Below are 13,488 nucleotides of genomic sequence, written 5' to 3' on the forward strand. Positions count from 1 at the left end.
GCTTTAATACCTAAGAGAAGCACAATTGAAAGCTTAAGAGACATTAGACCTATCAGCTTCCTTGGAAGCCTTCACAAAATAATAGCCAATGTTCTTGCTAATAAGCATCCCAATGTCCCTCATTCTCTTATTTGTCAACCTCAAGCTAAAGGCAAATTATAGAATCTATCTTTCTTGCTTAACAATGCATTTACTCAAGGAAGAAGGATACTTTACTAGGGATTTTCTGTAAGCTAGATTTCGAAGAAGCTAGCTTAGGACAGTGTTGTCTGGGACTGCTATATGATGGTTTTATGGGCTTTGTTTGGGACTGCTATATGATGGTTTTATGGGCTTTAGATCAAGGTGAAGTTTTATGGGCTTTAGATCAAGGTGGAGAATTTTGATTTATGGTTGTTTATCTTCTACACATTGTTTAGGTCTCATTAATGGCAAAAAGTTTTGGTTTTGTTTAGGGCTTCTAGAGGCTTCTAGAGACATTAGTCAAGGAGAAGCCCTTATCTTCACCCTTGTGAGGTGATTGCTCTGCGAAAATGCACTCTTCTGTTTATTAAGAAGGGCCTAATTTCGGGTTTTAAAGTCTCCCCTAAGGGCCATGTCATTAGCCACCTCTAGTATGCGGAGAACACAATCATATTTTACGACACTCAGGAGTCTTAGATGAGGAATCTTTGGCTTTTCTTAAAATGGTTTGAGCTGGCTTCAGGTATGAAGATTAATCTGTAGAAAACAAAACTATGTGAGATATTATATACAAATCAAAGGCTTTTGGAGAAAGGGGTCTCCTACGCATAGTAGTTTAGCGAGAAATAAAAAGCTTTATGTCTTTTGCTAGTTCAACAAGAAAGGGGTCTCCTAAATGTGAATATCTGACTGCTCTATTTATTCATAGGATGTTCTAATTTTTTGGTAAAGGATTGTCTACAACAAGACCATTTATCTTTTTTACGTGGAGGTCACAATTATTATTGTTCCTTAAATTTCAAAATAGGTAGTGGTAAGAGTGTCTTTTAATAGACACGAAGTTTCAAAAAAAAATATTCTCAAAATGTGTGACTCACCCCAAGCCCATCAAATCTGAAATCTAATGAGTGGGAATAATTGTCACATCTATGTACAAAAGATAAATGGTCTCTTTATAGACAAGCTCTTTGGGTAAAGGTAGAATATGCACCGAACTTCTCTATTTTTTACTAGGTTGAGCAGGTCGCATCCCAATGGGTTCCTAAAATTCTCCTAGCTGCATTTCACCCAAGAATGGAGGAGTAAACATACATTTTACTCCCCCAGGTGCAGAAAATTTTTTCACTTGGGACTTTATGGACAGGAGTATATTGATTTCTTAGGATTTTACTACACAAATGTGATCATATGGACCAATTTTCACCATAGTCGGGACCTTTACAATCATTAAAGCCCACTAGTGCTCCCATTTCTCAAGCCTTTTGGCCCCTAGCAAAGAGGTAAAGTTCAAATTGGTGCCTTATCAGCAACTGAAAGGCCAAACTGAGGTCAGTAACAAAAGCATGATTGGAACACTGAATAAGACAACAGAGAGCAGAAAATAAATTCAAATGGTCAGGACCACTAGAGCTACCTTAGCTATCCAATTTGAGTTGTTGAAATTCCAATTCAATTTCATTTCAACTACCTCCTTTCACTTAAATGAAGGAGAAATTTTCATTGATAAAAATTCATAATCCCCTACAAAAGAAACATTTTGAAGGGTATCTAAACCCTTTTTTATTTGTTAGCTTTTCACAAGGGAAATAATTAACTGCTCAATGAATGTCCTTTAAACCAGTTCTAATTGCATTGTCCTGTAACTCCACATGGCCTATAACTCAATGCATAGTTCTAAAATTCCACAAAGAGAGTGTGAGCAAAGGAGTATGAGAAAGAAAGATCACTGATGCATCATATTAGGGGGCACTGGGTATGCCACCGGAACGATGTACGGGGGTGCACCATAGCCAGGCGGTGGAGGTATGATAACAGGGGTCCCGACTGCCGCCGGAACTATATGTGGATAATGACCACCCATCATTGACGCTCCGCCACGCACCACACCTGAATTGTGCAATGGATGCTTATTCGTTGTCCCAATTGATGATCCACTCTGGCCCGTGATAGGACCATGTGGCGAAGATACACCACTTGTGTTCACACTGGTTATATCGTGTATGCTCGATCTCCTCCTATCTCTATTCATGGAATTGAGCCTTATAAAGTATTTTTGGGCATGGCTAGCAACTTGGGTTGGAGTTCTCGTTATCACATAGTTTCTTGATATGCTTCTCCAATCTCCCTTTCCAAATTTGTCAAGGCCAAGCAGAAAGAGCCTGTGTGCAAAAACATGAAGTTAATGTAGATTGAAGAAGAACTATATGCTTTTTAAAAGAGATGGAGAAAACTTTGAGGCTTAACTGGACTCTCCATAGTGAGTTAAAGGCCCTTGTTTTGAGGAAAACTTGAGGCTTAACTGGACTCTTGAAGGCCCATGTTTTGAAGGTGAATTGTTAGAGTGATGGGCAAATGAATCTATGAAAGTGAATAGAACAATGTTTTTGAGGCAAGGAATTGCAGAGAGAGATGGGGAGGTGGGCTGTTGTTTATCATAGAACATAGAGACATGAGTGGGAATGTAAGGCAGATGGGCAAGTGAGACCCATGTTTCTGAAGACGAGATTTTAGAAAAATGTGAAAGATTGGGCTGAATTATGCAGCAATTTAAAAATCGGAATAGTATAACTCGGGACCTAGATCCAACTAGGGAGATTCTGAGTCAGACTGACGATTTTAAATCACTGGAATTGGGATGTTATTCAATGGAATCCACATTGTACACAACGAGATCTAGAGGATTGAAAACTGAAGCTGAATTCCATCAAATTAGAAAGAAAGACCGCTTCTAAACACCCTTTTAGATTTTTGTTTTTGGTAAATATAAGACGCTATTGTTCGCGAAACGTTGGATAATCCTCGCTGGTTCAAACTCTTGAATTCCCTCACCCAAAACTAATATGTCTACCACTGAGCCGGGGCCTAGCCACTGAGCCGGGGCCTAGCGGGTTGGCTTTCGAGACAAACTTCAAGAGTTCAAACCCTTTAACTTCTTCGTGATATGTCTACCACTAAGCCGAATCCTAAAGAACATCATTACAGTAGCTGCACTAAACCAGACAGAATTGAGACAGAGAGAGAATACCATTTAAAAGAGAGAGAGTACCTGTGCTCCTCCTCTGTCCAAGGGGTGCCTTTTTTCCTCTCCTGCTCAGCTTTCGAAGCTCCCTTGGGCAACCCATTTGTCTCCCCCATGAAATTCGAATACAGAGAGCCACCACTGAGTGCCCCTTTCTTCGCCACCCCTCCATTCTCAAAAGCTCGAAGCTCAGTAAAATCATCAGAAGCATAACAGGGGATTGGCACCTTTCCACTCTCTATCGAATTCACATCTTCGATCAAGAGATCGTAATGCTTCTTCACCTCTTCCACGGTTTTCCCAGGAAGCGTTTGAGCAATCTTTTCCCATCTATGTATGGTGTCCTCTGAGTACTCTGCAAGTCCTCTTTCAAAGGTCTTCTCCTCCTCTCTACTCCAACCACCCACCATTTATTCATTATTTTCCCACTGCTTCTTCATTAGAGAGAGGGGAGAGCACTGTATCTTCACTATTATCCACTTCTTATAGGACCTACTCAAAATTTCCTTCAACCCATATCAGAAAAGAGCGAGAGAGTCGATTTCATCACAATCATCCACTTGTAAGAAAACCAAATTCAATTCCTCATCTCGTATCAGAGCAATAATGGGGGGAGAGAGAGACCACTACAGGTTCATTATTCTCCTCCTCTCACAAAAACTATTCCAGTTCTTCAACCCATATGAGAGAGAGAGACAGAGCCAGTCTTTAAAAATATCCACTTCTCACGAAACCCAATCCATTTCTCCTGTCCATATCACAGAGAGAGAGAGAGAGAGAGAAGATACTGTGAAATGTCATCTCCATCTCGTGACATGCTCTCTCACTAGCTTCACTCACAATCATGGAGAGAGAGAGAGAGAGGAAATGGTGAGGACAGGAAGCAATGGCGAAAGAAGAGTGGCCCCTCCTCAAAGGGCGGAGAGACGTGGCCCCTTCGCCATTACTCCTTTTTTTCCATCCCCTCTCTTCCCTTCTTTGTATTTTTCCGTCACCACGGCCTTCAAACAAAAAAGGGGTAGAATCTCTCTCACCTCCAAAAACAAAGTAAAAGAATCTCTCTTTCTCTCTCTTCATGAAAGAATGACTTTCTCTCTCCACCCGGGCCCCATGGCAGCAGGTAAAACAAAGGCCATTTACTTTGATTTGATGCAGCACCAGTACAAAAGTTGAGAACAGGAGCGTTACCGTTCAAAAAAAAACAGTAACGTTGCCCCCTTCTCTCTCCGATTTACTTCTCTCTCTAAAAAGAATAGTACTCCTCTCTCCTATTTACTTCTCTCTCTAAAGAATATGGCTCCTCTAATCATTAGGCAGGAAAGAAACACAGCGGATGCGATACTAGGCTTCCCAACGCAGAAAAGAGGGTGCATTGCTCTGTAATTTTTTATTTTTTTGCTCGATACTAGACTCATGTTGTGCTACTACCATTACTTCAACCCCATTTAGAAATCTAGACAAGTAATTTATGATGCAGATTGAAAAAAATTAATGAAAATCAAAAAATTTACGATGCAAGAAGTAAAAATAATTACAATAAAAAAAAAAACAAAAGATGAAAATTCATACCTCTCAGAGTCGAGTATGCAAGGGAATTTACCCCCCAACGAGATAATAATACTCAATTACTGTTCTTTGCTTTACAAAAGAAGTTAAATCTCCCTTTAAATAAACATTACAAGGAAAAAAAAAAGACCCATTAATATAATTCTTTTTCTTCTATGTACTTTCCCTGTTTTATCTCTCCTCTATATTTTTTCTCGTACTTTTTCTCTCCCTCACGTGCCATCCCAATTTTATCTCTTTCTAACTTCAACATTAGCCTTTCTAAGGCTAAAAGAAACTACCACCTATTATTTCCTAATTCAAAAGATCTTACCTTATCTATATGTTATTCCCTTAACTAAAAAGATAAACCATCCCATATTCAAGATCCCCTTAGCTTATCTCTTCCTATCCCTAATTAAAAATAAATAAACTCTAATTTTATTTGCATCAATTTATGACCTAAAACACATTTTAAAGGATGTATTTTTGTATTAAGGTTTCATCCTTAAGCAGGCCTCACCTCCAAATTTTAACATAGATGTAATTTTGAAGTAAAAATTTATTAGGACGGCGTGAGAATCCATTTTAACTTTAATTATAAAATTTTAAGAGAAAATATCTCCATATCTTCTATTTTTAGATTTTATTTCTTAATAAATCCAATGTTTCAAAAGGATGGCTTGAGAATCTATTTTTATATTTAATTATAAAATTTTAAGAGAAAATATATCCATATTCCTTATTTTTAAATTTTATTTCTTAATAAACCCAAGCTTTCAAAAAATATCTTCCAACCCTTCTTCTTAAATGAGTCAGGTATAACGAACCGAACTTGTCTCCACATTGAATCAAGAACAAGATAAAACTGCTACGAGCTTGGTGGTCTTTCCTCTCCCAGGCGAAAGAAAGAGGAAAGAGAGCGCGATCTAGGAGAGGGAGACTGCTACGAGCTTGGTCTTTCCTCTTCCCGACGAAAGAAAGAGGAAAGAGAGCGCGATCAAGGAGAGGAAGAAAGAGGAAAGAGAGCGTGATCAAGGAGAGGGAGAAACAGGAAAGAGAGCGCGATCAAGGAGAGGGAGATTGGCATACTATCGAAAAGCTGGCTTTTTATTCTGGCCACTTTAAACCTATTTTTTAACCTAAAAAATTGTGAGAAATACATGCTCTTTCTAAACTCAATCTCTTCTCTCTTCATTTATATATCAGGAAAAGTTTCTATACTTCCCCTATAATATAAATTATACCGGGAAAAGTTTCTATACTTCCCCTACAATATAGAAGAACTATGCTTCCCTTACCATCCAGCTCTCTAATTTTGATCAAGAGAGCTATTCATCGTTTGATCTTAGATCTGACATCTCAAAGTATTTTATTTTTAGTTTTTTTTATACAAATTGTATGAATATGAAATTTACTACATGCTATCTCCTCATTGGAGCGCACCTATAAAAAATATTAAAAATAATTTTTTTGATAAAATATAAATTTTCAGCGGTATTTTGGTTATTTTATTTTATTGAAAATATCTTTTTTATATTTTTCACTAGTGCTAGTTTAATAGAGGATTGGACGTCCAAAATTTAATGTCAAAATAGTTTACAGAATAAAAATAAAAATAAAATAGTGTAGAGAGAGTGAGGGGTAGAGATGGAAAAGATGGAGAGAGAGAAGAGGAGCAAGAGGAGAGAGTGAGGGGTAGAGATGGGAAACATGGAAACAGAGAGAAGGGGTGTGGGGAGAGAGAAAGATAGATAACTTTGGGATGATGACTTTTAAAAAAGGCATGTCTTTTAGACTTATTTGGGGTAAAAATACAAGTTTAAAGTAGAAGGGGTTGGAACAAATAAAATCTACAATTTTTATGCCCTAATATATCTTTTAAAATCTTGGGTCTATTGCGAAATGAAACCTACAAATAGGGGGTATCGAGATATTTTTCTAAATTTTAAACTCAAAAAAAGCTTCAAATGATCTATTTTTATCTTTAATTATAAAATTTTAAACCAAAAAAATGCTTCAAGTAGATTTATAAACATAAGAAAATCTTGAAAATGGACAATCTAGATAATGTGTTGCAAGGTGCACTATTTTTTGGACTTAAATTTTCTTTTTGTTTTTATATTCATATATCTCGATGTCGAGATGATCAATTAGAAGTTTTTCCAACATCAAAACAACTTTTTCCCATGATTTTTGAGGTGCACCGTATTCTACATTTAAGGTTGCAATCTTATATAAAAATCTTCCCATTTTAAATTAGAACAATTTATATTTGGACACAAAAATTAATAGGAAAATACTGAAAGATCTATTTTTAGCAAAAATTATACTGAGGATTATCTCTGCAATTATTTTTTTCAAGTTTGCCATTTTGTCCCATGTTACCAACATCATACCAGTTTTATTTTTTTGTTTTCTCAAATAACAGGGCCGTGATCTAAGGTTTAGGGAAAATTTGGAGCAGGTCAATGTTATTATTGTAGGACCGCCATAAAATTTAGCCTAGTCCAATGTCACAATCATTGGACCGGCCGATTAATTGAGTTCCAGTATTCTAGCGCACAATTCGAAACCAATATTGGCTTCACCCCAAAAACTTACTCTCTATCACATAAGTTATAACAATATGGCTTCACCCCAAGGACTCCACTTTCTCTCTCTCAACGTAATTAGTGGTTTAGGGCCTAGATCTTGACTGAGGCACAATGAAAACATATGCAACACAACTCTAATCTTCTTCTTCTTCACTTTCTTTTTTTTTTTTTTTGGAGTAATAGGAATTGAACTTTTGAAGCAATTGAGATTAAGAACCCTGCATACATAGAGAAATATTTCGAATGGATATGGTTGAACACATAATTTGTAACCAATATGGCTTCATCCCAAAGACAGTAATCAACATTGGAGGGAATAATCATGTAACAAGGGTTAGTCAGTTCAGCAAGGCCATTTTGTTGGGGTGTGTAAAGAATTCAGATTTTGTGTATAATGCCCTATACATTACAAAACTTCTCAAACTCATCAGACATATACTCTCCTCTCCTATCATTCTTTAACATCTTGTTTTTTCTACAGAATTGGTTTTCAACTTCTTATTTATGTTGAGCAAATTTTGAAAGGGCTTCTTACTTCGATCATAAGAAGTAAACAACAGTATATATATTAACTAAAAATTGTTTATAGAATTACTACTTATGTGGGACATTAGTATCTTTGAATACCAAATATCTCAGTCCAAATATACTATGAGATTTTAGTACCTATAAATACAAATATCCCATGTAGGTAGTATTCCTAAAATCAGTCTTCAAAAATATTGGCGCTTATAGTTGCTTAATGAGATATTTGTGTTCCAAAGCACCAGTATACATAAAGTGAGGGTTTTTTCTTTTTTGAGAGAGCAGTAGGGAAAGGATCATCTGCTCATGAAAAGCATAAAACTTAAGAAGTCATGTTGTGACATCTACCACTCTAACCACCTATGTCTTGAGTCTTAAAATGCCAATATCTTATGAAATGTTGTGAAATGTCACACTCCCGTGAGACATTGGCACTAAAAATAACTATACCTCACAAGGCAACTTAGTGAGATTGGTTTTGAAAATACCAAATTTATAGTACTTTGCTTGGTGAGATATCTGTACCCAAAAATACCAATATCTCATAGTGCATTGAAAGAGATGGACACCTGTCATGAAAATAAGAAAGGATCCTAATTCTATAGAACGTAATAGCTAAACATACTATATTTAAGGTATATTTAAGTGTAGAGAGAGTGTGAAAGAGAGAGAGTATGCATTTTCTTAAGAATGAAAATTTTAGGAAGCCAATTAAAATAGCTACGTGGCTTGATTGATGTTTCCTAACCTAGCCTTTCTCCCCAAAGTTTTAGAGAAAGAGATAGGTACGTAGAGTTAATATAGTGAGAGAGTATTTGTCCAAATCTTTAGGAAGAGATTGGCACGTGAAAATAAGATGGGATCCTAAAAATATTAAAAACAATCCACATTTGTTTTGACGAATGGAAACAACCCATATCACAATATCATTTTTTTTTATCTCTTCTTGATATACTTAAATGGAAAAATATTAGAAAACATATTTAAAAAGCTTTTTCCAGGTGTAGCCTATATCTTCCTTGATATAATGGCAATAGAAACCATTACATTTTCCATTAAATGTGAGAGAAGCGTGTAATAGAGATAAAGATAGAGATGGGGAGAGATTTTAGAAGGAGAAATATGAAGAGAAAATTGTGGAGATAAAGAGAACAAATTTAAAAAAAGAAAGAAATAGAAAGTAAATCTCCAATATTATCAAAAAGATTTTGTTATGGAGAGAATACAAATAAAGATGGAGATAGAGAGAGATTTAAGAGAGAGAGAGAGAGAGTTTCATCACCAAGAGAGAGAGACGTGCATAGATCCTCCAATTTTTTCTAGAACTTTGCAGTAGAGGTACTCTTCGCTGAATATTCTCTATCTTTGCATTCTTTGCTGAATAATCTCTTTGCAGTAGAGTTTTTTTTTTTTAGTATTTCCTATAATCAGATATGTATGGCATAGAGATTTTCTCGAATATTTTTTAGAACCAGGTACATGTTGCAGTAGAGGTTTTGTTTTTGTTGAATAGTCTCTTTGCAGTAGAGGTTATTTGAATTTATTTAAGGCTTAAGCGTGCATACCTTAAAGTCAATGTTTTTACTTTTCTGTCTTTAGATTATTTTCCCTCAATTCTCAGGAGGTACACTTTTTTTTTAAAAAAAAAAAAAATTTCATAGAATTTTATACAAGCCATATGACTTGATGAGTTCTATGGTTTATATACATGATTAAGGGCCTATGTAGATTGTTTAATTTCATTTTTCTCATATATTGTTGATCATTGTTTGAGTTTTAACGCTTGCACTTTGTATGATTAGTGCATTGAAAAATGTTTTTCATAATTTTTTTAAATATTTATTATTCTTTATCCTTTAATAGAGTAGAATGGCGGACTAGAATTCATGTAGTCAACCCCAATTAAATTGGAAAAAAGCTATGATAATGATGATTTTTATTATTCCTTATGTATGTCATATTAATAACGCCGTAGGTGCATGGTTCTTTATTTTCCTATTTTTGTGGAATTATTTAGTGAAAATAAACATCCAGCAAAAATAGAAAAAGAGAAAAGTAAAAAGGATTAATGTCTTTTAATTAATTGTTTCTTCAATAAATCTAACAATGCATATCTTTGCTACTTCCGTTATTTTTGAGTTTTTGATTTTTCATGATTTTATGGTTCATGATCGTTTATTGTCATATCAATATATTTTTACGTGGTATATTTGTGATTGGTTGTGTGAATGTACATTGCATTTACATATTCTCTACATTATATATTTACGCAATTATTTACGTGATAGCTTTATTCATTTTTTATGTGCAACTCATTTATGCAACCCACATAATTTCACTAGATTTATTCATTTTTAATATTTTTTAGAAAGTGAGTACACAATTTTAGAGAGATAAATAATGATAAGCTTTGATGATAGGCATGAATACATTCAAGAGATACGCCCAAATTTTGCACATGTGACCTCTTGAATATAGAGGTCGACCTCAAAGATGAAAATTTTCAAATTGCATGTTTTATAAAAATAGATGATATTTTGAACCCTTTTATTATGGAGATGGAATTTTTTTGTAAAAATTATGGGAATACCACCCACCCGTGGCGTTTTTTATTTTTTCAAAATTGCCCATCTTTCCAATGTTTCCAACCTAGTGTAATGCATAAAATTTTATTTTTCTCTTACTCAAGCTTGTTTGATATTTGATGTTCAAAGAGATCTATTAATCAAAATTTGATTAATCATGAATCACCTCTTAGATAATAAGAAAAGTTTAACTACAATAATATTGAGAAGTTGTTATAATTAAAAAGAAAAATTAAACAAATTTTATTATTTGTTACAATAGTTTTGAAAACAAGTGATACAACTTTCAAACGGTTTGGTATTTAATAAATACTTCAATCTTTATATTATAAAAGCTATTATGTGCATGCATGTGCATGACATTTAGAAGTATAAGAATTCAACAAAAAATAAAATTCTTTTAACTTGATTTTATAACTTGATATTATAATAAAAAAGAAAGCATGCATATATGTGTATGTGTGCATAAATTTGTTGAAGAAACTCTACTGTAAGTCACTGGGCTCACATGAACATATATGCTCATATGAGTTAGTGAGCTAATCTCAGCATTTTCATATATATATACAAAAGTAGAGGAACCCTAGACCCTTGCCCTAAGTCTTTAAATACAATTGCATTTCCCTCTTACCATCACTCTAAGGCTGGCTAGGTTTCATAAGAATATCATACTCTAAGGCTCATGTCTTATGGCATCCAAGATATCACCAACATTTTCTTAGGTTTCATAAGGGTATCCTAAGGCTCATGGCATCCAAGATTTCAATGGTATAGGCAGTATGCCCTTGGTTTGTTCCTCTCTCTCTCTACTTGTCCTTGTGGATGCGCTTGGTTTGTTCCTCTCTCTTTTTTCGACACACATACATACGTGTGTAGACAAATACAGACACATTTGTTTTCTTGTCTAGTGTATACACATACTCTCTTTTTATTTATCGAGCCACAATTAATGCATATCATTGATTGATGGCTCACCTGCCGCCATTCCATCAAAATCAAAGAGATAAATTATATGCTCTTTTGGGGATACATAAAAAGCTAGGTCCATTGAATTTACAGAAAAGAGCTGAATTTAAGAAAAGAGCTCTTAACGTATATATTATGTGCATAAGGGTAGAGACACAAAGTGAAAACAATGGAAGTAGAAAGATGCTTGAGGATTGTACGTACTTAAGGTCATGAAAAATAAGCCAGACTGACTGTGGTGCCCAATGCAATGGGCTGCACAAATCCCCACTTTATTAGGGTCAGACCAAAAGTGATTGAGTATTTCATGAATTAAAAAATTGTGGGTAAAAATAATGGTACGCCGGGAATCTAGAAGCAAGGAGGAGGAGGATTAGGTTGAGAGTGAGAGAGAGTTTTCAGTCATGGTAGCAGATGAGCATGACAACACATCTCCTGATGATGTAGAGCCTGGCCCTCTGCTCTCTCAAAACTCCTCCCCTGCTCGACCACCTTCTCTTTGGCATCTGATGAGCCTCCATCTTCATAACACTTCACTCTTTCTCTCTCTAAAAACTAGAGAAATAGACTTCTTTCTCCTCCTCCAATGGCTTCTGATTTCGTGGTTCTTAGCCTTGAAATGGGGTTCAATTTAAAGGGTTATATAGAGAGAGTGGGAGGACATGGAAGAGGCAGTGGTCGAGTAAAGCGCAGGCAAGAGGAGCGTCTCTACCACTAACACACTCGTCAATCAGAGAGAGAGAGAGAGAGAGAGAGGAAGAAGAAGACAAGGGAGAGCTGGCTCTGGCCTCCTCTACATCCCGCAACTGTACCCACCCTGCTTCCCACTATACACGTACAGAAAGAACCCAATACTCAGTCATCTTTGATAGATGATAGGAGCCTCAACACATATAGAGAGAGAAGGGGAGCACAACCAACCACGGTTTCTTTTGCTGGGTGATCCTAGAACCAAGTAATCGTCTGGAGAGAGAGATACTGTGTTTTATGACGTGGAGTGGTGAGTGAATAGGTGTGGCAATGGCGGGACACGGACCCGATCCGTCGGGTCTAAAAGTTGGATCCATGCCTCTACCCATCCGGTCTTGGATCTGTCCAATCAATCAGGTCCACCTTCATTATGAGTTTTCCATTTTTTTACTATCATATACCTATATTTTTAGCGATAAGTTCACAATCACCGATCATTAAATTTCAAGCCGTCTGATTTGTTGTTAAAGATAACTACGAGCTCCTGTTGTATACGATCGTTAATACACTTAAATGAATAGAGCTTAAAACATTTTATTTCCAACAGTTTACTAGTACAAGTCCGGTCCAACCGGATGGTATTCGGATCCAAGTTTTGGACGTGGAACTGACCCACTAGGTCTAAATATTTAACCCATACCCAGACACAAGTTAGGACCTGAGTCGGGTCCAAGTCCATTGCCACCCTAAAGACGAAATGTCAGGAGGATATAATAGTAAAATAATAAGTGAGGGAGCACCGCCAAGAGGTAGGCGACATTGCCCAAGTCTTATTGCTCGGTGGGAAGGCAATGGGTCCTTGTGCATGGACCTAAGATATCATGTACTCTTTTTTTTTTTGGTTGAGCCAGCGGGAAGAGGGCCCCTATTATTGTTCTTTTTTAACCTCTTTGGGACGGTAATTGATTTCCAAAAAAGCGCGGCCATTACCTTTTGGATACAGGAGACAACGTTACAAATTGTCAAGAGCTGATCAATTACGTCGAGTTTTTTTTTTTTCCTTTTTTTTTATTCAATTAAGCTCGAGTTCTTCTTTCTTTTTTTTTCAATTAAACTCAAGTTCTTCTTTCTTTCTTTTTTGTTTTTTTGATAAGTAAAAGTGACAAGTCAATGGAGATTTGAACTTCTACCCTTTCGTGAGAATTGAATCAGAGATCTCATAAAAAAGTGGTGAAGTCAATGGGGATTTGAGCCTACCCATTCGTAAAAATTGAGTCAGAGATCTTGCCATAAAACTCGACAATACTATCGCCATTCTCAAAAGGATAATACCAGTTCTTTTTCTTAAATATTAAGCAATTAAATGGGAGAGAGGAAT

The 13,488-nt window shown here is 35.8% G+C and overlaps 2 protein-coding genes across 2 annotated transcripts; both read right to left on the minus strand.

Annotated features, from left to right (window-relative positions):
- Nucleotides 1–1,636: 1,636 nt before the first annotated feature.
- Nucleotides 1,637–3,882, minus strand: LOC18428762 (transcription factor SRM1). The gene is made up of 2 exons (XM_006838061.4): nt 3,230–3,882; nt 1,637–2,342 (listed from the first exon to the last, which is right to left on the minus strand). The coding sequence occupies exons 1-2, from the start codon at nt 3,610–3,612 to the stop codon at nt 1,907–1,909; spliced, it is 819 nt and encodes a 272-aa protein (XP_006838124.1). The 5' UTR covers nt 3,613–3,882; the 3' UTR covers nt 1,637–1,906.
- A 7,768-nt stretch (nt 3,883–11,650) lies between these two features.
- Nucleotides 11,651–13,123, minus strand: LOC105420239 (small polypeptide DEVIL 4-like). The gene has a single exon (XM_020663976.2). The coding sequence runs from the start codon at nt 11,945–11,947 to the stop codon at nt 11,819–11,821; it is 129 nt and encodes a 42-aa protein (XP_020519635.1). The 5' UTR covers nt 11,948–13,123; the 3' UTR covers nt 11,651–11,818.
- Nucleotides 13,124–13,488: the final 365 nt, after the last annotated feature.

Source organism: Amborella trichopoda, chromosome 13, assembly GCF_054954075.1.
Source record: "Amborella trichopoda isolate Santa Cruz 75 chromosome 13, AtrichopodaSantaCruz75HAP2 v2.0, whole genome shotgun sequence".
NCBI lineage: Eukaryota > Viridiplantae > Streptophyta > Magnoliopsida > Amborellales > Amborellaceae > Amborella > Amborella trichopoda.

Coding starts and splice junctions, on each gene's coding strand:
- LOC18428762 (XM_006838061.4), bottom strand. CDS start 3,612: ATGGTGGGTGGTTGGAGTAGAGAGGAGGAGAAGACCTTTGAAAGAGGA. Junction 2,343..3,229: donor TGGACAGAGGAGGAGCACAG/GTACTCTCTCTC, acceptor TTTTGCACACAG/GCTCTTTCTGCTTGGCCTTG.
- LOC105420239 (XM_020663976.2), bottom strand. CDS start 11,947: ATGAAGATGGAGGCTCATCAGATGCCAAAGAGAAGGTGGTCGAGCAGG.